Source organism: Varroa destructor, unplaced genomic scaffold (genome assembly GCF_002443255.2).
Source record: "Varroa destructor unplaced genomic scaffold, Vdes_3.0 BEIS01000005.1, whole genome shotgun sequence".
NCBI lineage: Eukaryota > Metazoa > Arthropoda > Arachnida > Mesostigmata > Varroidae > Varroa > Varroa destructor.
Window position 1 is genome coordinate 34,029,858 of NW_019211458.1, and position 25,165 is coordinate 34,055,022.

The 25,165-nt window shown below is 39.6% G+C and overlaps 2 protein-coding genes across 9 annotated transcripts in view; one reads left to right on the forward strand and one right to left on the reverse strand.

Moving 5' to 3' along the window:
* Nucleotides 1-3,929: 3,929 nt before the first annotated feature.
* LOC111252129 (uncharacterized) lies at nucleotides 3,930-12,872 on the reverse strand. 3 transcript variants are annotated; one of them, XM_022809605.2, is made up of 10 exons: nucleotides 12,040-12,872; nucleotides 11,534-11,671; nucleotides 9,783-9,927; nucleotides 9,062-9,143; nucleotides 8,109-8,251; nucleotides 6,956-7,688; nucleotides 6,621-6,800; nucleotides 5,814-6,065; nucleotides 4,980-5,560; nucleotides 3,930-4,482 (listed from the first exon to the last, which is right to left on the reverse strand). In XM_022809605.2, exons 1-10 carry the CDS (start codon nucleotides 12,201-12,203, stop codon nucleotides 4,339-4,341), a joined length of 2,562 nt encoding a protein of 853 aa, XP_022665340.1. In that variant the 5' UTR covers nucleotides 12,204-12,872; the 3' UTR covers nucleotides 3,930-4,338. The 3 variants fall into 3 exon arrangements, with proteins under 3 accessions (XP_022665340.1, XP_022665341.1, XP_086847181.1); XM_022809606.2 differs by lacking the exon at nucleotides 12,040-12,872 and adding an exon at nucleotides 10,050-10,109 and having other exon boundaries at nucleotides 11,534-11,651; XM_086991055.1 differs by lacking the exons at nucleotides 11,534-11,671; nucleotides 12,040-12,872 and having other exon boundaries at nucleotides 9,062-9,145; nucleotides 9,784-9,924.
* A 332-nt stretch (nucleotides 12,873-13,204) lies between these two features.
* The window catches only part of Smurf (SMAD specific E3 ubiquitin protein ligase), a 52,426-nt gene continuing 40,465 nt past the window's right edge, over nucleotides 13,205-25,165 (forward strand). For 2 of the 6 annotated variants that reach the window (XM_086991051.1, XM_022809670.2), the window contains exon 1: nucleotides 13,206-15,050. The gene's annotated coding sequence lies outside the window, so the exon portion shown is untranslated. Of the gene's footprint in view, nucleotides 15,051-19,156; nucleotides 19,409-25,165 lie in introns of those variants that run through there. The other 4 variants (XM_086991053.1, XM_086991054.1, XM_086991052.1 and 1 more) reach the window with 3 other exon arrangements.

The following is a 25,165-nucleotide window of genomic DNA, read 5'->3' on the forward strand; positions in this document are numbered from 1 at the left end:
TTAAATCGCAGACAACAAAATATGCGCATATCCTTTTATTCAGCGAAAATATCTCACCTAAGCTCGTACAATTTACGCTGCTAGAGCCTAATTAAAATTAACAAAAACTGATTGAGTTTTTAGTGCACAAGCTCCGTATCTTGCACGATAGAAAGACTTTCTTTATACATAAGTCAAAGTAATACTTTTACCAGAAAATGGCCCTAAGTGATCAGTAACTGCTGTGTTTTTAAACACTAATCTCCCATTCTTTTTCAAAAAACAAAGCCGAAATACTGCGAAATAAACCCATTCTGCGTTAAGTTCGAAATTGTGCTCGTAAACAAAGCAAAAGGCTTTTGAAGCGAGGCTATAAGTCAGTGCTTCTTATAAGAGGTTTCGCGACGGACAAGAGATCTTTAAAGACGTTTTGTTCTTCGTACTTGGTCACAGCGAGTACGTACAAAATGGATTAAAACAAAGGAGCTCGTACTGGAAATATGCCTAATCCAACTCACAAAAAGTTACATGTATCCCACGAGTAATGCTTGGTCATTTTGAAATATTGTTGCACTACAATAACAGATTGATTCACACGTTTCTACTTGGATCTTTTTATGTTTTAGACGAACTCAACGCCTCTTTTGCTTTAACTTTATTTTCGCCGAAGTGCTGTGACTTACTCTATCCAAAGCTCAAGAACGGCACCTAAGCGGTCGTAAAAATCAACGACGAGGCGACAGTAAAGTATTCAAAGCCACTCCTATAATCGAATTGAAAAACTGTATCGAGGAGTGGAAAACCGATGGTACAAATTGTGATCTCCTCCCCCTTCGGAGGGGAGACGTGGGGATATTTAAATGTTTGCGGTATTGGCAATCGGTACAAATTTCTGATACTTGAGACGATAGCGCCACTACGAGTTACACCTCATAGTAGTGAAAAAAGTAATAACCTGTCAGATAGATCTGAAGAATAAGATGGATAGAAAAACTTTCGCACTAAAGTTTTTGTATAATGGTTTCAAGAAGTTTTGCAGTATATCGCTTGCAAATGCGGTTATGAAGTTTGAGTTCGCTTAATTTGTTGGCCGACTGGCGCAAGGTACATTGCATAAGTTTAAGGTGCCATCTTTGACAAATATATGCGCAATATATAAATAGAAAGATATAGCCATGAAGCCTTCTCTAGCATGGAGTCCACTTATAACACGATACAAATATCTAGAGCTTGTGGACCTGGGCTGAATGCTGAATAAAGTAAGCGTACAATGTGTTTTTCTGTAAACCAGAAATATCCATGCTTTGAATTTAAACAAGAGGCGATTCTATTTCAAAACGTAAAACGAATTAATAGGTTTCTGTAATCATAGAAACTTTAATCAAAACAGTATAAAAAATGCCTCCCTGCCGATTTAAAATGTTATTTTTCGAAGCACGCATTATTCCAACAACATTGTTACATGCGAAAGACCTGCCTAGTCCCCGGTTGTCATATCCAATCCATCGTTCATTCTGTGCTTCTATGTCCTCATGATTTAAGACCCTGTCGCATCGGTGTTTTCCTGTTCAAAAGGCAGTAGATGGCGTAGCGTGACCTACCGTTGGTTTTCTAATGTCAATGACAAGGTCAGGAACGGTAATGCAAATCAGAAGTACACAACTGCTGAAAAGTTTTGGCTTCGATGTGTAGATAATAAAGCGAAGAACATTCATCATACACCAGAACCACAACAGGTAAAATAACAAACGGTAAAAAAGGAAAAGAGAAATGAAACATTCGAAAAGAAAACGCCATTATTTATGCAGCAGCTTTATATTACATAATAAAAGTCAACGAAGTCAAGTTGACACTTAGTTGCACCTTTTTAGAAAAGCTGTTATTTTAGTAAAATGTGTATTAAATACATGTGTATTATTTTGTAAAGTTTCAGTTTTTTAATGAAAAAAATATAATTTTGTCCGCTCTTAATCTTTTTGTTAGAATTGTAAGTATATTTTTAATTCTTGGTCAGTATTCTCTGTGAACGCCTTCTCAAGATATTCCTTTTCTAACGATTCTGATAAGATCAGAAGTATTCCTGGTAAAATCAACATTTTGACGGTCTTTACCTGACTATTAGGCAGAAGTAAAATATGCTACCTAGTCTTCGTTTGTTCGGTTGCCTGAAAAGAGGACTTGGTATAAAAACTTCGCATATCGTAAACATGCGTTCGAGTTCTGTCCTAGACTTCAGCAATAATAACATATATATAGACTCCAGAAAAGGTATCTCATATTTATAGCAGGGTAGAAAAGAGTCAGTCTAAGGGCATTTCCTCATTAAAGGCCTGTTACTTCTCCTGTTGGTGGCAGATGGTAGCAGTTATAAAATTTTTGTAACTCAGGAATACTATTTACCACTGTACTGCATATATCACCTGCATTTCAGGCGGTCAAAACATAGTAAACTTCTGCTGAAAATCCCTACGCGCCACTTCAGCTGCTGTTCTTCGTAACGTCAAAGAACAAGCAATAGATACAAGCGACATCCCCGTCTTCTCTTATTCGAATAATCAAGTGGTAACTAGTACTCTGCACATGGTATCGACTTTCGTCGGGAGACGTAGTCGCCATTGTGACTAGGTTTCTGGGCAACGACACCGCGCCAAGGGGGTAGCAGATTTTTGATGTCCTTAGGTCGGAGACAGTCAGGCCCTACTCACAAGTTAGCTGCCTCATAGCTGTGTCATAGTTTATAAGATGGATATATATTATTATTATAAGACATATGTTGTGAAGAAAAGAACTTACTGATGCGGTTTGAGTACCGCTGCTGCTTCTAAACAGATTGGAGCAGAATGTGACCGTTATTCGTCTGGTTTGCCATTCTTGGAATTTATTATTTGCATCCTTAATGTTCTTTTGTAAGTACCGTCTGGGAGTTGGTACGGCTGAAGGAGGCAATTTAACCTCTAAATGAACGGCTCCAATCAACGACTTTGAAACTTTAGTTCGACGCACCACCGATACTTAGGTCAGTTTATCACGCTCAGTGACACTTTTGCTCTAATTTAAAGGAATTTAGTACTAATGTTGCAGTCGAATTGACCACTTGCACGTAGAATAAAACTTGTATTCCTATTTCTGCCTTGTTGTTTCAAAAGGTTGGTATGATACCTAGCGGCTGTTGCTAAACGTAGGACTTTGAAGCTGATACATTTTCTATAACTCGTTCTTACAGATTAATAATTTTCTACAGACAGTAGGGCGATCGACCGCTCCATAGTTTTGGTGATCTGTTGATCGGAAGAACAACGCGTTGCAAAACGTTCCACTCCTTGTTGATATTTGGAACATGCCTACGACCGTGATGCCTCTACATGAAAATTATAATTGCAATGTGCCAAAGGGCCTGGGTATGAGGCGTTTGATTAAAGAAAAACACGCAGTTTATAAATTGATCTTCTTCTGAGACTAATAGTTCTTCTAATGTAATTAATCCCAAAGGAGGAAAACTCTTGAAGATGGCAAGGCACTTTCAGCTTTGTTACTAAGCGCCCAGAAATGTCCGTTCTGGTGCCAGTTCGCCATTAGCAGCACTGCAGCTGGCCTTAACAGTAAGCAGACCATTCATCTCGTGCATATAATAACAATCTTCGCTGATGACCGATATTTTAAATCAACTAGCAATAGAGGCGTTTTCACGAGTACGTAGATAATAAAATTCCGACTGACCTACGCAACCTCATCGCTCAGGATTTAAATAAGTGGACTGCTTTTAATCAATCGCCAATTTATCCTCTTGCTTTCATTTTCTCATCATCCTTTAAGATGAACAAATAATAACATTCCCGACATAATCTAATACTATCGAAAAAACTTAATATCTTATTGTGCCATTAGACACAAGTAACCCGATAATTCGAATCAGTGATTCAAAAAATTCAAAACAATAACAAGACAGTTAATTAACGTTCAAAAGTATATATATTTTGTAAATTAAAATGATTTACACTCAAACATGCTGTCACTGATAACAGGTTACCTTAATTATACAATTCAACAAATTTCGACTGTATGTCGCCAATGCTGTTAATCATAAGCTGACTTAGCGATATAACAATGCTAATAGAGGTTCAGTTAAGATGAGATTAACAGAAATTGCCTGAACAGCAACTAAAGCAAATACGAGCTAATTTCGAAATGCCATCTATTCGTGCCGTGCAAAAGTGACAATCGTTGAAATATGCAATATAATAATCATGAATAACAATCTTACCCAAAGCGGTTAATAATAAGGGAACACAAAATCAAGCCAAATAATCTGTGATTTATAGAAAAAAACAAAAGTCTGAAGAGGTTTACCGAATCATTTAGCTAGTCATCAGAAAATATGATTCTCTTTCCTTGAAATGGTTGGTTAATTGCGGCGCTAAGCTTTTTCTTCGCAAGCCACGAAGGATGTAGTTCCTGTAGAGACCCTTTTTTATGGTATGATGTCTTCTTTGACTGTTTTCCTCCCTGCGATAAGAAAGTTGAACCCCACAACATAGGATTAGTATAAATGCTTCATGATGCAGCTTTTTGTTGTGACACACTTTAATTCTGAGATTCATTGTGAACTGGTGGCGGCAGAAAGAACGCCTATTTCAATAACGACCCTCTATAAAACATGGTCTCAGGTTCTTTTGCAAGGTAATGCATCTTATGATACTTAGCTCTGCCTAAATGAGTGATAGTATGAAGTTATAAAATGACTTTGTTTGCTTTTCAGCGAAGATAGAATAAAAAAAAGTAACTCTGATTGAGCTTGATGACAGGAATAGACTTAAGCTCAATACACTTTGCTCAATACAGTAGCTAGAAGTAAATGCATTAACTCAGCCTACCCAGCAAGAAGACACATTGCAAGCCCACCAAAGGTTCTAACCTAAGAGAGAATCACACATTTGACCACGTATATTTAATGAAAGTTATTTCTTTCAACACCAGATATAAAAAATTTAGGCAAAATTTACCTGAAACTGAGCATCTAATCCAGTGGCGGTACCATCCCTGGATTGTTTATTTCTATTGTTTGTAATTAAGGGCTTCTTCTGGAATTGTTTTTGGGACTCAAGCCCAGTATTATATTGACGCTCGTTGCTTCTACCGCTGACGAAACTATTCCGATCCTGATGCGGCGTCCAATCGTGTCCCTTTTCTTCTCTCTGATATCCTGTAGAACTACCTGCATTATTGTAACTTTGATTTCCAAATTCCCTTTGGTGAAAATAACTTTTTGAATTTTTGTTAAAGCCTTTAAAACTTTTACGATCTTTTTCCATGTCATGGACGGCTCCATTATGATCTTTTTCTACATGAGTTTCAAAATTTTTCGTAAGTCCAGAATACTTCCCACTATAATTTCCTCTTCCTTTAAAATTGATCGCCTTTCCTCCGAAGGACTCGCGTCTTTCAAAAGGTGCCGCTCCTGCCCGATAACCTAATTGAGGGCCAAGTTTTTCAGGGAATGGCAATTCAGCGTTATGACTGAAACAAGCAGGAGCCTTTCCACGAAAAGGCCGCTTGCGCTGACTGTTGAAATCGGATTTTCTGCCTAAAATACATTTGGATAAGCACATGAGATAGTATGAAACCAACGCCACTAGGACAAACGTATCCTTCAAAAGTTAACCAACGAGAAACGCAAAATAAAAGTAATTTGCAAACAGCTTCGATCATTGTAAAAGCAACTTAGTCGCCTTAGAAGGTCGCTATCTCCTTATAGTAGTTAACAACTATCCGCCTAACGACCTATTTGAGTAAATGAAAATAACACCATTTTTGCTTTATACCTCGTTAACACTCACCTATGCCCCTGTAGATGCTATCTTCAGTGCTGTCAATTGTATATGACTTCTTCTTGTGACCCCTCCTTTCACGGCGATTCAAGCTAGGAGCTTTCTCTTTGGGAATGGTTTTTGACGTGGAATCTCTGGTTTCTTCGTCGCCTTTTAAAAAAAATGACGCCCCTTCATCTGAATCCTCGCCACCACTACTATCGTTTTCTGCCTCACCAGAATCATTTGAATTGGAGCATGCATCGTCATTTTTATCAGAGCCTATAATCACACAACCATCATCATGAAAACGAGAAAAAATATAGGAGAGGACTTTTTTGCGAAAAGTCAATAACAGTTCTGTAAAAAACACCTTGTTGCTGTTCACAAAAGTCAAGCACACTAGATACGGTAGTCATGAGCATGGTTCGTCTATAGTCTTAAACGAGTTGCATATAACCAATTTTGCATGATAACCATATATCCAACCTGTCCAAAGAAGCCAGTTAATCTCTACCGTCTGATTAATTGAAGTTTTCCAGAAAATCAGAAATCTCTCGTCGCTCTCATAGTATAAATATTTACTTTTTTTCAATAGCTTTTTTTGGAGTCAGTTAAAATTACGAGAGTGATAATAAGCTTGTATAATACCTGCATTCAATAAGACAAAATTACAGTAAATTTATGAAATTATTTGACCGTGACTCGCATCTTTCCCATATTCTTCTTGGTCTAGTAGCATACAGCTTGGCTTTGGTTAGGAATACTGATTGATGTATATAAGTCGAGAACGGAATTTTTTGGGCATATAGCTTGCTTCCACTATGCCTAACTAACCTAGCTTTGGCTCGGCGGATTTGTTGGCTCTCCTTAGCACCTGTCGTTTTTTTAGTTCCTCCATCTGCTGCATTGCTTTATTTCTTATTGCGAGATCGTCCATATCCTTTGTGATACACTGAAGTCTGTTTTGTACTGAGAAGTCAATTTCAAGTTTTTTTTTCTTGTTGTTCCTTAAACCTGTAGAAAAAAGACTCCCAAAAATCCAAATACATGAGTAACTTATGTTCAGAGCTTAAGTACTTCGATATTTACATCGCTATATACGAATCTCTAGTAGAATTTGCTTGATTACTTTAGGACACTGAAGCGAACGTGTACCAATAAAAACACACCATCAATAGGAAGTTGTCTTTTGCACCGAAGCTCCATTTCATTTTTAGAATCTTCAGAGCTTTCACCCCCTAGATGACCCCCCGAATGACGCGTTTCTTCGGTCACATCAGACGCTTCTATATCTTCATCCTTCTCTCGTTCATTTTCTTCCTCGGTATTTTCGTCAATCTCGCTCTTACCAGATGCAGTGTTTACTTTGTTTTCCTGTACCATTTGCTTGGTGTCATTGTCGACATCTTTTCCAAAGTTGAGGTCCTTCACTTTTTGATCTTGTCGAGTTGCATCATTAGTATCGCGGTTGGCCCAAATGTCATCACTACCCTCGCTGTCTGAATATTCAATATGCTGAGGCGCGTACGGCCGAAATGGATTAAGTCCTACCGAGCCAGGTATGTTATTAGAGGCTCTTTGGCTTCTTTGGACGTCATTGTTGTCGTCACTGTTTCCATCTGTGAAACAATCTTCAGCTTCGCTGCCTTCACTATCGCCGTTCTGGTGAGTGCTCAAACGTCGCGCTGCCTTTTTTCGATTGAACACAACCTCTTCATCAGCCTCATCGCTACTTGGCTCCTCTTCTTCTTCCCAATTTTCTGTCATAGACTCTTCCGCACTGGTGTCTGACTCGCCGATAAAATTTGTTGACACACTGGAAAATTTTTTGCTGGAAAGGCGACGATTGTTGCTAATAGCTTTCTTATTTATTTGGGGTACTGCTTGATCTGATGAATCACTCTGCAAGAAGCCGATCAAGTAGACCAATATTAGTATTACTTTATGTATGTATTTGACGTAAGCAATTTAGAGTTTCAGATATTATTATAAACAGAAAGTAGGCCACTTGTTTCTATTCGCATTCACTTTCGAGTTCGTGTCAACTAACTTGTCTTATAGGGGAAGACTATTTATCTAAAGTCTACAGTTTGTTAAAAAAGGTGATACCGATTACCATCTTCACAACAGAGTCATTATTACTGTCAAATAGTTTGTGAGACCCTACATTTGTGCATGAGAATGTTATGTATTTAGTCAATGCTACTTCTCTAACTTTCCTTTAGGCAAGTGAGTCCTGGCCAACGACTAATACTATTGCACAGGTGTTTTTACTAGCTAGGGCACTAAATTTAATATTTCTTTATTTTTAAAAGGCCATACCGTTGTAGACATTGTAGCTCTAGCTCTCTTAGCGTGTTTATCAAATCCTTTTTTGATGTCCGTTGGTTTTCGTTGCTTATTGTCGCTGAGATATGTTTCTATGCTGTTTCGTGGTTTTAGGCTTTCACCATTCAAGTCAGTATCTGAAATTTTGAGTACAGATCTACGTTTCTTATCAAGCGCAGCAAACGTAACGGTCATGCATGCAGGTGCACTAAGCTTTTCATTTGACGCAAACGATGTGTACATGTACAACATACTACCGTATTTACGTAACAAAGTAGTATGTAGCTATCACATATATATTACTTCATATAATATCTGACAGAGCATTACAAACTTATACAAAGGCAGTAAATCTAGAGCAACATCTCTAGCTTCCTCAATAAAAACCTTTATTGTCTCAAAAACATACAATGATAGAATTTAAAAATAAATACGAAAACGCTAAGGTCGTAATAAACGCGTTCGTAATTTTTAAAAAACTACTTAGTCCAAATGCTTGCTATCTGGACCATGTTCACGTAAAGATATAATGGTAAAAATACAATGTAATGATTTTTTTGATAGTTAACTCAAGGAGACTTCGAAAAAAACAGTAGTCCAAAACACGCCTCTACAAATGGGTAGAACTAATCTAGTAATACTCCACTAGCTGTATTGTCTGAAGCTGCTTTTGAATAAAACACATTTTACGCTTTCAGCTTCAAGCAAACTATGTAGCACTACATTTGTTTTGTATGAGGTTTTGGAATCAAGAGATTTAAATCTTCACATACATTTCATTCAAACAAACAGGACACATGGGCTTCATTTGCTGGAAGAAACTGTTATTACGTAACGATGATTAAGTAATTGTACTTAAGACGTATTTAAAGCAAAAACCAATGTAACTTGACTTGTAGTAATAATGATATCCGGTAAAAAATGAATAATAGTAATATATAATCTACCTTGTTTATTCACAAAGTTTTCGTCGTTTCGTTCTCGCTTGGTTTTTGTCTCCCGAACCATTTCTTTTATCGAAGGTCGATCCTGTAATGGCATGCAAAGTGTCAGTATTGCCCGAGACCAAAACAGGCAGCCCTACTTTGTCTTAGCAAGATTCATGTCATGCCCACAATACTAACAAGAAACGACGACTCAACTTTTTCCGTGACAACAATTTCACTTCATTGATTTAACCTTTACACAGCGGCTCTTAACCTGTCGAATTCGAACTGGCCTTCAGCTATCGTCTTACGTGAACAAGTCTTCGAAATCACTTTTCAAAATCGTTTCGAAACTGCCAGCAGAGGTTCAGCACCGATATGAAGAGGCAAAATGACTATATCAGTCACTTGAGTAGCTGTTCGTTTTTTTTTTGGCCTGTATGCCTTATTCTGTTCATGGTTCCTACAGCAATGTGTTACGATATACGGCCTAGGTATTTACACCACGCCCCTCCTTTGGCCCCGTAAATGCACGCTTGAAAAACGATGAAAGCCGTCATCGTATTAGCCTAAGTAAATTTATTGAACGAAACGGCCCACATGTTTTTATATTTGATCAGACCGCGGAATTGCTGCCAAAATAGTTTGCTAATAAATTATCAAATCTCTGAATGTTGCTATTTTGTATTGCCAACAAACTTAATTGTATCAAGTGTTGGTGAAGAAATCATAGTTTGCTCACCTTTTTTTTATCTTTTCCGATGACCTTCCGTTCCTCCTTTATTTTTTGCCTTTTGTCCCACATCTCTAACAGCGGCGGCACCCAATATTTCCAATCGGCGTATTTTATACGAAAGTGCGATAAAAACATCTCAATATATTTTTCCCTATAAAGTCACGTAATAAATTCAAAACCTGTAGCTCGACCATGGAGATTTTTTACAACTAATTTAACATTTCGTTACACCTTATATTCCGAAAAATAGAATCAGACTTTTGTTTGAGTTACCTGTTCCGTTGGTGTAATGCTTTTCGTGCCATAGCAGCTGGAACTAATCCTTTTTGTTACCTACTTCGCGAGTTTGTACATAGAAAAAAAACAATCCGTCATACACTACTGACTTCCGCTTTTTATAAAATGGTATATGCTGAACTGTTCTTGTACTTACTACGGATTTACTCGCCGCAGTCTTTATTATGATACATTTATTTTCGGGTTTATAGCATATATATGGCGATGGAAAAGGCGCCCCGAGGCCACAGTAGATCTTTTTCATATCTGTGTAGAATTTTGAATCGTAAGACCATTTGTGTATCGAATTCATTCAACTGCGAATTCTGAAAATTCTAAGAACTATTTAACATTTGTAACTCATATCTGAAGGCTTTGTGAAAGGTGCATTTTCCTTCGATAGGTACACTGCGGCAGAATTTGATTCCGTACGTACATAAAGTACTTCATTATTTGCTGCAAGTCCAGAATGGCCTTTAACAAGTTACTTTTTTCAATATCCATTTTCTTAAGGGTCGTATGGCAGAGTCGTTTATTTTCACCCTATCGCAAATATGTTCGTTGTAGTCTCAGTTATTTGCGGACTCCGAAATACACTCTTGCTACGGTTGCTTTTAATCTGAAACGCTCTGAAAACTCACTAGATACCTAATCCGACTGTAAGGTCAATGCAAAGTGTTATCTTATTGTGAGTATGAAACCTAACGCTTGCCCTTTGCGATACATAACTAACAACAAACTGACTTCGTTTAACTCATTCAGCGTTCCCAGGTTTCACTTCCTCCGATCATCACATAATTATGAGTGCGAGGCAAGTACTTGTTGCCAGTTATTAACGCTTGTTCGTGCTATCTATAAATACGTTGCATACATTAATACTTTACCTGTAGTCTCTCAAAAGAATCGTGTTGAAAGTCAACACGAAGATGGAAGGTAACAGATAATCACGTTGCGAAATACGTTGCCAAATCGGTTTTACATGAACCTGTCATTTATTTTGTTGGAAGTTAATTTCATTAACTCTCTTCTAGAGCATGATGTGTGAGCAAAAATACAGGTTCTTGGAAATCATATGTTTCGAAACGTTGAAGGTATCTTGTTTACCATGCTAAAATACACAAAAACTGCTTAAACTGGTTGTCTTACAGATGGATTTGGTTTACTAAATTTTGACGCGACTGCTCATACGAGCGCCTCGGTACAGAAATATATTGGTGATCTAATGCTTATCACAAGCAATGCAGCAGCAAGTTGGACATTGTCAGAGTAGTTAGGATCTTAAAGACGTAGTAACAGATGTTCAGTTTTTCAGATTGACCGGCGCTTGAAATAAATGGAATAATTTTTTTCAAAATAAAAACTGTCACGTACAAAAACTTTGTACTGGGTTCCGTATAGACACTAACGCTTGTGTTTGGAATAATCATATTGTAAAAAATGATGGTATAGTCATATATGTCTTTTAATTGCTATCAACATACCTGCATAATCTGTGAAACGCCCGTTCTTCGGGCTTTGTTGTTTCAGACTCCATCGCACGTGCGTGATCATCTTCGTTGACAAGAATCCTACGGGCCATTAACTTCCGTTGACGGGAATTGGTGAGCGTCTTTAAAAAACTGCAAGATCAATACAAAAAGAAACGTGAACGTTTCAAGTACAACGCAAGTTCTAATTAAAAGTTGTAAATGTTATGCATGTTATACTAACGATAACTTTGTGGAATGAATTTTTTTCAAGAAAACTCCTATGAAACACTGCAATTTATTTTACCCTCAAGATCAAAGTTTATGCGCATTTTGTAATCGAATTCACATTATAAAATTATTATATAGTTATTCTGTGGCCTTTTCATAAACCATCGGTGACTGCCTCCTGTGTTAAACATTGCACCTATTAAAAATGACAGCAAACATTTATCTGACGTGTACTGTAATCTCAAATATTTTATCTAACTAAAACAATCCATATAAGAATGAAGGCTTACTATATTTCAAGCAGCAGACGGTGAATCCTGCTCTCAGACTTTTGAGGATGGGTCTTCCGAAGTGCTCGAATTTTTGCTGACAAATGGTGAATTGTGAAAACTCGGGCCTTTATAAGAAGATTTCCAAGTCTAACAACTGCGTCATTCACAACTTGTTTATCCATTGTAACAATGTAGCAAAGTGTCAGCTTTATAATAAATCAGTTAAAAAAAAAACATTTCCCGTGTTTTAAGTCCGCCACTAAGCATTCTTTCAGACGGCTGTTTTCCAATGCGGAATGGAATCTACCTGCGCCTGAATTCAAACGTAAACTACCATGTGTCTTTCATTAGTTCAACAAGCAAACACGTCATGCGCTACGCTATTACGAGCAGTGGATTTTACTGCATCACTGTAAGTTACCAGGTCACTTGCAGAGAGAAGTTTACTATAGAAGAGGCATACTTTTATGCGCGTTAGGTCCTCGAAATGCGAATAAGGCGCCCTTCATATTCCACTTTCGACAAAACTTAGTAGCATAATATCATTAGCACTGCCATTCCGTGCGCAATGTTTCCAGTTATAATAGCGATGGCAACATTGTTTGTTGCTCTTTACAGCGGCGTGTTGTGCTATGCATGGCAAGCTTACAACTCTTCAACTGCACGGATAGTATCTGTCGTCATTATATTAATACAAAGGGCAGGACGCACTAAGTTCCGTAGCCGTTGTTTTCCTTAAAGTCAATACGGTCTAAAGAACTATATTAGATATGTAGAGTAAAAACGGGCAATCCAATTCTACTCCATACGCGATTTCTGATCAATATGTGACCAACTATTGCTCTCTCTGGGTTCACTAAAGGCACCCCCCTCGGCGAACGTACATACTTTTGAGAACAAAAATAGAACGACCTTAATCATGCTACATTCATTCTGTAATAAAACCGTATATACGTTATGTGTACTGTTTTCCTATTTCAGGCATATTATATATCTTAATTGACTTCATTTCAGCGTTTCCCTCGCTTCAAGAAAGAGCAGCCTTAACATATGCGTTCATCAGCAAATATGTTGTCTGCTCCGCCCTGCATATAAACTAGTGTTCTACAAAACACCACCCAAAATACAAATCCATCCATTCATTTCTATGTTGTTGTTTACACAGGAGAGATTGTTCTTCGTTCTGGAAATGTGACAGCGGAATTGAACTCGCTAACGCTCGTTATAGCGACAGCTATTCTGCTGCTGTTGTTGTTGTGGTTGCGCTCTTCTTTTCGGTTCCAGGTCGGAGTGGACGACGACGCAGTACTGCTTGGACTGCTGCTGCCGCCGCCGCCGCCGTCGTCGTCGTCGCGGCCGTTGCTGCCGTTTCTACCGTTGCGGTGACGGTGCTGGCGGCAGTAGTAGTCTTAGAAGTCGGCAGCGAACGGAGTGGGTCGCTAGTGCGAGGGAGACACAGCCGCGCTTGCTGCTGCCAGCGCCTGGTGAGAGGCAGACAGAGAACACTGTATCGCAAGACGGCGCCGCCATCGGCTGAGATAGCCGCCAGCGGCCAAACCGCTCAAGCAACAAAAAAAGACTTGAGCTGCTCCTGGTGGTATTACGATTGGATCAAGTTCGAAACCCCATTGCCCAAAGTTGTCGCCTCTAACGCTGTCCGACCCCGCAGTGAGCAACGACAGTACGACCCTGACTACGCTACGTAGTCAGTCGATTAGACGGAAACAGACTACGTAAACAGTACAGTGCAGACCAGCTGCGCGTGGCGCTATTTATAGTGTTCAACTATTCGATCAATTTTCACTCCCTGATGAAAAAATTATCATTGTTAGCCAACGATGCCACGGTATCCATTACGAGCGGTTGTTTTTTGTGTAGACAGAAGTTAACTTAAGAGCCACGAGAGAATAAATTTGGTGTGAGTACCTTCGGGGGTATAGAACTGCAGAAGCACTTCACGAAAGAAATCGTTGTATGAAACAGCTCCGCCACAGACAGATACACTGATACGCACAGGTCCCAGCGTTAGTTAGAGTTAGTTTTTTCTTTGTGAAGACCTATTATGCTGTAACGCTATTGCTGACACGACTCAAAATGGCCAAGTAAATTTAAGTGCAAAGCGCAAACGAGAAAGTATGCAGGCGGGTTTGCTGTTTAAGATACTGCTACATTTCGAGATAAGATCCTGCCAAGGACAAATATCTTGGTAAAAACCTGGATGTGGGTTTTCTAACCGTTTTACTCTAGGCTGTATTTAACAGTGACATCAACGAACGACGGTATAAAAATTATGAAAATGTAACCACCGGTAGAGGAAGACGAAAACATACTCCATAGTTAACCGTCCCAGAAGCAGCGACGTTTTCTAGCAGCCTTTGCAGTCCGTGGTCATCGGTCATTCCTTGTCGTGGTGCTCGTTGTTGTGCTTTGCGACGATCTACAATTTATTGTTGTTGTGTGAGCGTGAATCTTAGCCTTCCGATTGCTACTCAGGATACCGAGTTTCTCTGTTTAGCTAGAGAATATCATTGGCATCAGCAGAAGCACAACAAAGCCATTCACAGCTTCATCCTAGGAGTAACAGTATAATCCACAGCAGTCCTATCTGACTGTGCCTGTAACAGAAATCGAGACTAAGTTTCATTCGATACTTGGTTTGATTTTATCCTTTGCCTGCGTGTGTTGAAGATCACAGGGTTGACTCCAGTGTTTGGAGTAGTCGTAACGTAACAAGGATAAAATAAGCATCAGTCAGGGAGCAGATGCGAACGGAGGAAAAATAAGCTAGTATTAGTGTAACAGCGGTCGTGGATGTGAAGTAGCTGTTAATACATTCGTCCGTATGCTGCGGTGTATTTGTTTTTTTATCGAATCGCTCATAATTTTTTCAGCCCTGGTTGGTGGATTGGTGCCAGCAGTGATGGTCTGTTGTGCCCCTTTGCATGTGAAAGTATGACCGTCAACAGTCGCGTAGTTAATGGCCAGCAGGACAACTACCGCGGCAGGACAGAGCATCTCTTTTTAAACTGGTAAGCAGTAAAGTAAATATAGAAAGACCAAATAGAATATTTCTGAGAGTAAGGAAAGTCCGCTAAGGTGCGTTATATATGTGGTTTGAAATATGGAATCGTTGTCTTGAGAGCGAATGGCCTATAAATTGAACTTTGAATTTGATTTTTCGTGGAATGGCAGGAAGGATAGTAGGATCCTAAATGATCCCCAATTCCCGCTTGAGGACGCATACTTGCGGGGGGTGCGATATCTTCTCAACTGAATAGACAGTCGATTACGTTTTCGTATTATCGGATTTATGTTCTGCAGGAGAATAAACATACTGAAATGTTTGGCAAAAATGATCGCTAAAGGAAGTAAAGAACTTGTGCAGTTAATTCAATACTGTAGGGCCACGTCAGTAGCCTTACAGAAGCCGCTCTTCGCGTATGCCCATTTTGGAAATCCCGCGCGTCCTTTTTGGGAAAAGTAACGCTTTTTTTTCATAATAACAGCAGCATCAGCACCACCGCTTTTAAGCGATACAAAAAAAACTAATACTGGGAGTTTTGGGGGGACGGTGACGTAATTTTTGAGCTCATATCAATAGTGATAATCATAATCGTATGAAGACAGTGATTATCATAACCACCATACTCGACTGTACATTCAATAGCAGTATCGAAGGCCAAGTCCACTGTTATACTAATTCTATTGATATTCATCGAGTGTTCGCTGGAGAGCACGAGTGTTTCCAGTCTCAAAAAAGGGGTACTTCTGTTGTAACTAGATCGAAATATAAAATTATCAGTTATTCTCAGTGGCTAAGATCGCTTCTTCATCTTGTTCGTATGTAAATTGGACAGAAAATATTTTTTGATACTGTAAAGCGTCAATGTAGACAAGATATTCAGTCACTTTCATCCAGCTGTCCCGTGTTATTTATCGGCTCCAATATCATCCAACACGATACATAATTTTCCCTAAGTTTCCCTAAACTAAGAACTCTACGTGTACGTTAATACAACCCGTAAATTCAAAGACGAAGCAAATCCGCCGGTTTTCGTAGAGTGGGTGGAGGTTGAGGCTGTAGCCTTGTGGGTGACAAACAGCACCACCATCTTCTATTATACATCGAACATGTATTGAAATGTATTTGAACCGATGATACGATGCTGTAGCTTGGGAGTACGAGCAGCCCTGTACAGAAGGATCAGCGTTCGGGTCCAGTAGAAAATGTGCTACTACAGTTTCTAGGCAGATGCCGACCGTCGCTTGTTACTATGGCGTCGTCTGGCTGTTCGTGGTGGTCCTGCCGCAGTGGCTGCTACATTTCTATGATCTCTCCTCTCCAGTTGAGCCAGACATTCTGTTCTGTCTGATGTTATACGTTTCTGAAGATCTTCTCGTTACGGACCGCTGCGTGAAGCAGGAGTCTGTTTGGTGCTTCTTAAACTGGCTGTTGTAGATCACCCACCATGCATGTGTATATTGGCAGAATGACAGCCGAGAATCCCTCTGGCAATGAATATTAGCCGGCTGAACAGGAACATCGTAAACGACCTGTTGTTGTTGAATTGCTTTTCTGCTATTCCATGTACGACCAATAGTAAGACCAACCTTCATCAATTACTCGTTGCCGATGCGTTCATTAAGTTGTATTAGATTGCGATCGACTTTGTTGTAGAGATAGGTGCAATTCCCGCCTAAACACCTTCACGGTGAAAAGGTGAAGACCGTGATTGTCGACCTAGTCTATCTTTGACGAGAGCTACGTCTGATTATTATCTCTTTATTCTGTAGTTTTGCGGGGCGTTATATTTTCAGTATCTTCTAATTACCTGTTTGTCTCCGCTTTGATTGCTTTTAGGATTTCGGTGAAGTATCATTACGATTAGTTAATGTGATCAAATATCTATATGCATGAATAAGAGTAATATATTTCAGGGCTGCAAGAGATCTGTGTCTGTTCGCTTACTTGCTCATTTGTCTCTCCTATTCTCCTTCCCCTTCCCCCCACTAGGGGTTTGATTAGGCTGATTTTTAGCGATTCACTAGAGTTTCATTTTACGGGTAAGATGTAGCCAATTGGAAGAATATGTTTTCCGGTGGAGCCTGTCTGTTCGATACTATAAAGCGTAATGTAAAGTGGGACAAATTATTCGTTTTGTAGCGATGTTCGCCCTTTTTAGGTGTTTGTTTTTTGCTAAGAATCCTTTACGTGTGTCTATGAGAAAGCTGCAGAAGTCAAGATGGGTTGTATTTGAGTGGGGTTTTCGCAGAACTTTTTTCGCTACTGACAAAATGGCAGCCAAATGTTTTCATGGAGGTCTATGGAGGAGATCTATGATTATCTAGCATCATCCACATCATTCGTTCTTCCGCCGAGCTGAATCCAAATGCAAAACATGTCACTATACAAAATCTTAGTTTTCGCACTGAAAATGCTTCCCGAAGGTAAGCCTAACATGACGTTCTATGTAAGGAAGGAAGGCGCTTTTGATATCAATCTATTAGTGAAAATAGATATTTGGGCGTGAAAATAGTCAAAAATTTAAGCAGTTCGTCTCACCTACTCCTCAGTGTGTTCCGAACTACTTTGGGGCGCTTTTTTGAGGGAATATGACAAGTTTGAATTGGAATGTTGTAATGGCTGATGTTACGAACATCGGAAATATCTTTCTTATATTATCGGAATTACTACATTATATATAATATCGGAAAGATTTCTTGAGGAAAATATCGAAATATCGAAAACATTTTCTTTATGTAAGGCACCACTTTATTCACGCCAATTATTTACAACAGTTGATATATTTTGACGAGCTGAATATATGTTCTTAGGACTAAAATATGTATTTCAACGTAAGAAAGGCCAGAAGCTGAATGCGGTCGATTTTTCATTTGCGAGACACTAGCATAAATTTTCTTACATGGAAATCTATCTAGGAAAACATTTATTGGTAGCAATAAGCTCTCGATGCGAAATCAATATCAATCCAAGTGCAGTACATGTTAACATACTTAATTGGAGTCTTTGGGTCGGAAATGCCGTTCGAAGGGTGCGAACTTAACACGATCTTCTATATAAAAGGGGTTTTTTCTTGAAGTCAATTGATAGATATCCACAAGTTCAGTAAAAATATTATATGCATCCTTGTTCCTCAAATTGATATTTTTGACTAAAAACTGCAAAAACGATTAATCGTGTCAATTTATGTATGTCACAATGAGATAGAAATGTGTTTCTAGTGTTATTGAGCGGATTTTTAATAAATGTCAATTGAAGGCTACGGAAGCGTACCTGGTCAAGTTAAGCAAGGTATTTACAACGAAATAACTGTTATGTACTCGATCAATACTTTTTGTTACTTTATGCAAACGAATCAGATTAGTTAAATTTAAATAACTACAAAACAAGCGCAGGTCTGTTTGTTGCTAATAAAAGTGGTCATTTTAAATCTGATTATCTTCTGGGTGCAGTCGTGATTTTGACATCAATAGGTAAAGTATCATGAGCGTTCCGCTTTATTTGTTGTTAAAGCTAACTGGCCTACGTTTACGATACTCAGGATATGTGCATGGAAATCGAAGATATTTTTTTAGAGGCTGACGAAAAGCTTTATTCACAGTCAAGTAATCTCAGTTATCCACATGTAACCCTTTTACGTAAGACTTGGTTCTAACAGATACTTGTTACTTCTAAAAAAGAGAAGCCCTACTATACAGCTTACGTACGTTGAGAAAGCTGGCTTGTAAGAAATCATTACGACGGTCCTTACGGTATCTATTAAAGAGTTTAAATAAAAAAAAAAGAGAGGATAGTAAAATACATGTGCAACATTGGCGCAACCTTTCAAACTAAATATCTTGTTGAACACCTTCACGGTACTGTTGATAAAACACGGCGCCCAGAGATACTTTAATGCGACCATTTGATAGAAAGCTTAATATTGCTGAGCTCGCCTGACTGAGTCAATCTAGCCTACAGCATCTTAACGGGCTACCCTTGGTCAGCTATCGCGAGTAATGACCGCCACGTCGCATCTATAGCACGGCCCCGTTGGCACTTTCATTAAGTACCTCCTCTTCCCAATAGGTTCCTGGTTTACCCATATACTTTTGCAAACAGAATCGATAAGATGGTTGAATTTTACGGCCAACGCGTCTTTACGCTGCCTCAAGCGCTGACGCTACATAAATGTTCCTCACAGTGCTAATTCAAACGACAAGAAACCACTGTGCTTTGTAATTGACCTGTGTTTCATAATGGAATCAGGCTCAATGCCGGTTTAATAGTGTCTTAGCATGGGATGTATCGTACTACATTTATACGAATCTATATAGTGAAGATACTGTTACGAGTATAATTGTACCGGTCGGATCTAGCTTCTATGTACGTATGTATGGCATCTTATACGGACGGACTCCTAGAACCCCTCCCAGTATTAAGTATGTTTGTATTTATCTTTGCTAGCAATTCGAAAGATTCGGTTACCAAAACACCAAAATGGTGCTTTGGTTAGATTGTAGTGGCCGACATGTAAATAACTTGCAATCTGTCATCAGTGATGTAGTACAATATTCGTGGCCAGCGTGCTTGCCACTCCAGGTTCAACAGCGTTCGCGGGGGTCTTTTAATCGCTTCGGTGGCTGTGGTTTGCGCAGTCTGTCAGTGATCTTGGCTCACAAATAAATTGTAAATAGCCTGTTGTCTTAAGGTCAATAGTAGTAGTAGTCAATCGGCTGTCTGAAGCCTTATCAGAATATCAGTTAGATACGAAGTTTTTGTGATTGCATAAAAATAAGATTAATCAGGAGCTACTAGTGCTACGGCCAGTCTGCGCAAATAAATTATGTATCCTGTATTTTATATATATATAATTAGATAACACACCTTAAGTTTATTCGTTTTTTTATATTCATACGTCTAGTCTGCGCAAAATTTATCTTGGATTCTTGAAGCTGACAGTAGAGTAAATTTTTGTTGCATCAGACCCATAGACCAGTAGTAGACTTATTACTGAATATTTTACGGTAGTATCTATATAATTAACGATGATATACATATATCCCTCGCAGTTGTCTTCTATTGTTATTGTAGTCAAGCTGTTGAAATTCATTGTTGCAGCTCTAGCAGCGTTGTAGGGGGCCACGTGTTTGTCATCGCCAAATGGCGCAGATCATCTGCCTTGCGGACGGCCGTGAGGCGGAACAGCAGACGAAATCTTCTTCAGGAAACGAGCCATGATAGGGAAATAAAATTTAATTGTTGATGCGGTAAAGTGTCCAACATGACGTGATGCTTGGATTATTCTCGGCAGGCTTCGCTTCCAGCGCCTTTGAACGAATGAAATGAGCCCAGGAGCATAGCAAAAAACACTGTAAAGATAGCTAAGAAACTACAGGACTCGTGTGCGCTGAAGTCGAAAGTTGCGTTCCTATATCAGGCAATTTTCTGGCCTAATATAGGGATGACTTCGGTCTTGGACCATCCTTGACTTCTTTTTCGCTTCTACCTGTTCTTGCAACCGTGTACCATGATACCATTTGCATTTTACGATTCTTTTTTTTACGAGTTCTTTACGATTGACATGAGGCAGCCAGTGAGCCCTACACACAGGTACCGTTGATGAATATTGTCCGATTCTTATTATAACCCGTTTTGATGTCCCTGATTGAACATTTTTGCTGCGTTACTCGCCTAAATATAAAAATCAATAGCTTTATGAACTAGTTGAACCATTTCACTATCAGGCTAACAAATATGCTCGGACATCGGTAAATGTATCTGCATATATGTAAGTAGTACCCTGGTATATAATAATCCCTGCGGCGGGTTTCTATTTCTTTGTGTCAAAGAACATATTTTTAGGTATGCAGCTGTGTGTTTTCAACAAAATAGGCTATATGTGAGCTCTACGACAATATGGATGCCAGACGTTCTGGTATAGGCGCGGTATCGTTAAAAAAAAGGACCGCTTTTAGTAATCTGCTCGGTACTATCGTGAAGCGAAACGGTTCCTACGTGGCCTATCGACGTCTCGTACTATCGTCTTTCCGCATGGCTGCTTACGCCTTAGGACAACGTCGCCATCACCGGAAACAGAATTTTTCCGCTTTACACGTGTGAACAGATGATTCGCCTTTAAGAGCCTCGTGACCATTTCTAACGGCTTGCTGAATCCGATCGAATGCGTAGATGTATAACATAACGAACGCTTTTCTGATTCTGAGCCTGGTCTTATGGTGAAGGTGTACCAACAGGCTTCTCCACCAGCCTACTAGTTGCTTTAGTGCACTATTTTACCACTCATTTACGCACCCATTTTTAAATTTGGTGTTTCTTTTCAATGTAACCCTAGAAACGTTCCTGCTACGGAGTTGTGATATAAAGAGCATGTGTCTAAGCAATCACGTCACTAATATAGCAAATATCTATATAGTAGCTCTATCGGGAGTTGCACTTCTGTCTATGGCAGCTACCAGCTTCACTGGATCCGCTCGTCGTCAGCCTAACCTTAGATGCGGATATCTAGAGACTCGAGAAGCAGCAAAAGAACCAAAGGAAAAGGTAGAAGATAAAACGGCGCTTTGAGACGTATGGGCTGATGAGTCAAAAGCCAGTCTAACGCCGTGAAACAGTGACGCCTCGATGATTATGCTGAGTCCTCCCGAGACGGCAGTAACCAGCCAGGCATCCAGCATCTTTACGTCATGATAATTTCGATGGCGATGATGATGGTGACGGGAAGCCACTAAAGAAGTCTTTTCATGCTGTTGATAGTAAAGTTTCTGTTCGTTTCTTGGTCGGGTTCGCCTTGTTGCTATGAATATAGTCGACGTCCTCCAAGCCTTATGGCGCTGGTTCGGGCCGGCGAATGAACACAGCAACCAGAACTAAACAGCTTCTTTTCGTGAACTGGCAATGGTGAGCCATCGGATCGTCAGATGGACCGGTGGACAACGGTCACTCGATTACGACCATCGCATCTCAACTGAGTTAACAAAGGCAACGCAACTACCAATAAATACATAGATAGTAGCTAAACAGCGGAAAAACGGTTCAGCCAGTCAACGACAAAACATATACGAAGACTACAACCAGGCAAAAAAGAAAACAACAACAACAAAAACAAAACTCGCATATCTTCGTTGTCTGCTTGACGAGGCCTTCAACGGCAACGACAATTACGAGAACGGAGACCTTCGTAACGTGGCTACCACGGACATCACCGTCGGCATTATCATCATCGCTATCACGATCTTACAGTTTATCTTCAGATTCTCCTTTGTCTTCACCCTGGTCTCCCAATCCACGGAGTCGTTGATCCCCGCGCTCGTTGCTGGCCAATTCTGTCCATCTATCTCTGTATATACATACATACAATGTCACCATCTTACGAACTTTTCTCACTTGTCGTTCACGGAGTCGTGTTGTCTGAAGCGAGTTTTCAGCAGGGAGCTCCTACATGGGTTCTGAGATTAGGCTGTGACGGTTGGGCGTAGTAAAGGTGATGCGGCCTTGCTTGAAGGGATGCTGCTGGCTGAGCTTCTTGCCGGTAGTAAATCGTTGACGTCGAAGTCGTCGTTGCCGTCGACATCGTATCGTTCTGATCGTTCAGACGATTGTATTAATTCATGTTGTTGCTGTTGTTGCCTCGATGTCTTGGCACTAGTATAATCCATTGTATCATCTTTCTCTTTAGATTGTCGCTTCCTAACTTATTATTGTTGTTATTACTGATGTTGGTAAACTAATTCATTCTATTTTTCTTTTGAATAAATATTCTCGTTAGCTATGCCTATGCAAATTTGTGTGTGCGTGGCTTCTTGTTTTAATAAGAGGCTTACTGCAACCATTTTCGTAACTATCACGAGCAAAAAGTCGACTCCATCCCAAGGAAGCTCAATTCAAGAAAATATTCTTAGTTTTCTTTCAGTTTTTCCAAATACTTAAGCCTCCGTTAACTATTCTTCGGATTGCCTCATTTGTTGCTGCCATCGCTAGGTTATTGTGTGTTCATTATCATCATTGCTAATTGTTGGGTTTACCTAAGTGGTTTGTTGACCTCAGCCACAGTTGCTGTCCTTTGACAAGCTGTACCTTTAGATACGTACACATGAATACCTAATAGATTCATGTACTGTTCCCATATAATTTTCTGATTAAGATTTGGTTCTAGTTTACCTTATCGTTGTTCTATTTACCAGCAATATTTGTACGGGCGGCTTGCATAATAGACTTGAAGCAGGTAGCTGTTTGACCATTTCTCGATCCGTTTTCACCGTTTTGTCGAAGCATTTAATGGTAGGCTGTGGCCCATTTTTTAATTTGATCAAGCTAGGGCTCATTTGACGCTCGAAACATCGAGGATATGACTATATAGGGAGGGACATAGTGGTGGAATAGGCAGTTCCTCTTCAGTTTCGCTCTTTTCTTACAGCTCATTCTTCGGTAGCCTTCTGTATGGCACATTGTTGATTCCGTTACTAATTTAAGAGCTGTCTGGATTTCTTGATAGAGGAGTGCGTTTCGTCCTATGTGTGTAACGATGACGTCTTGTTACAATACTCCAAATGACACGACGGTAGTTCATGTACAACAGGCCGAATAAAGATCAAAACGTAAAACAAGCATATATCTACTCCATGTCTGACCGTAATACTAAATTTACCTATTCTAAACTAACTAATAAGGTTTAAAGGCAGTTTTCAGGTGTGATTGTTATTGATGGGACATACACGAGTTCGGTAGCTTGTAAATTGTCCATTTGCATCCTCGGCGTACTCCTGTGTAGACTATTTTCTCTATGTGCTTCGACTTATTACCTGCAAACATTTTTATGTGATGAGCCAATTGGAAAACCAAAAAGATTCTCGCTTTGTCATGTATAAGCAAATTAGGGTAGCTTTAAGGTGCTTCTCAAGCACTAGGTTTTGAGTTTTACGTCCAGTATCGTTGTTAGGCAATCCGTCAGATAGACGGCTGGTTTCCACCCATCACGAACCAAAGAAATTCTGTCTGTCTATGCCTGGGTTCGAACCTAGAAGATAACGTGTCCCAAAGATTAGCGTGCAGATATGTTGCCCACTAAGCTTTAAAGCACCTAAACGTTATGAATTCCCTTATTGTATAGAATGACCGCTTGTAGTCTTTGTTTAGTAGAATCATTTTACTGCGATTAATCCCTGGCATTTCCTAATTTAGTATCCAGTACATAGTCGATGTTTCAAAGTCAATGGTTTTTCTTTGGTGCATCGGGGCCTTTTTGATTTCAGCCCCCGTATCGTGTGTTGATTCCGCCCTGACTTTATGGTCGTGTTCCCGTCAATTTTAAGTGTCACAGCTTGTTGTAGTTAAACAGAATCGAGGATTGCAGTAGGGGTGGTGCCCTGTTGAAACCACTTTTCGTCTTCAACGAGTGTGTCACATCCGGCGTAGTACAATTATGTTCATATACCGGTGACGGCTAAAGTAGAAAATCAACAGTGAGCCTTTCTCACAGAAAAAAGATGAGCTGACGTCTAGGGGATCACGAACGTTGCCCAGATGCTTGTGTTCGTTATGCGATTTATTTTGTGCTCCAGGTTGATTCAAGTTTGCTTCTTTGCAGCGTGTTAGGCTTTGATCTAAGGTTCAGTTGAGGCTTTTATTTATTCAATAGACAAATCCTGTCGTAGTTTTTTTCTGCGCTTGTGCGTAGGCTTGGAGCATTCAGTGGTCATTGTAGTTGCTGTTCGTTGTGGGACCATTGATTCTTCGAACCAGTAACAATCATTATAGATTAGTTAGTAAATCACGAATCGCAATTTGACTCTGATCGAGAATGAACTATCGGATCATAGCACGGATTCATTCTCAGCTCCTTTGAGAAATCTGCTTGAAGGAAATGATTGGAATTGGACAGTCGCACATTGGATTCCGGCACATCGGAGAAAACTTGGATGAATGCTGAAATTGTGCAAACAGCGAGTCTCATATGTCCACTGTCAGAAAAATCAGCAGGGGGCCCCTTGGTTGTCTACGTCTGAACGCTTATGATGTCGTTGACTTAAGCGACATGCGATTGATTCACTTATATGCAACAGGATCACTGAGCATAAACATGTAAACAAGGTATTGAAGAGAATATTATACTACATGGAACCT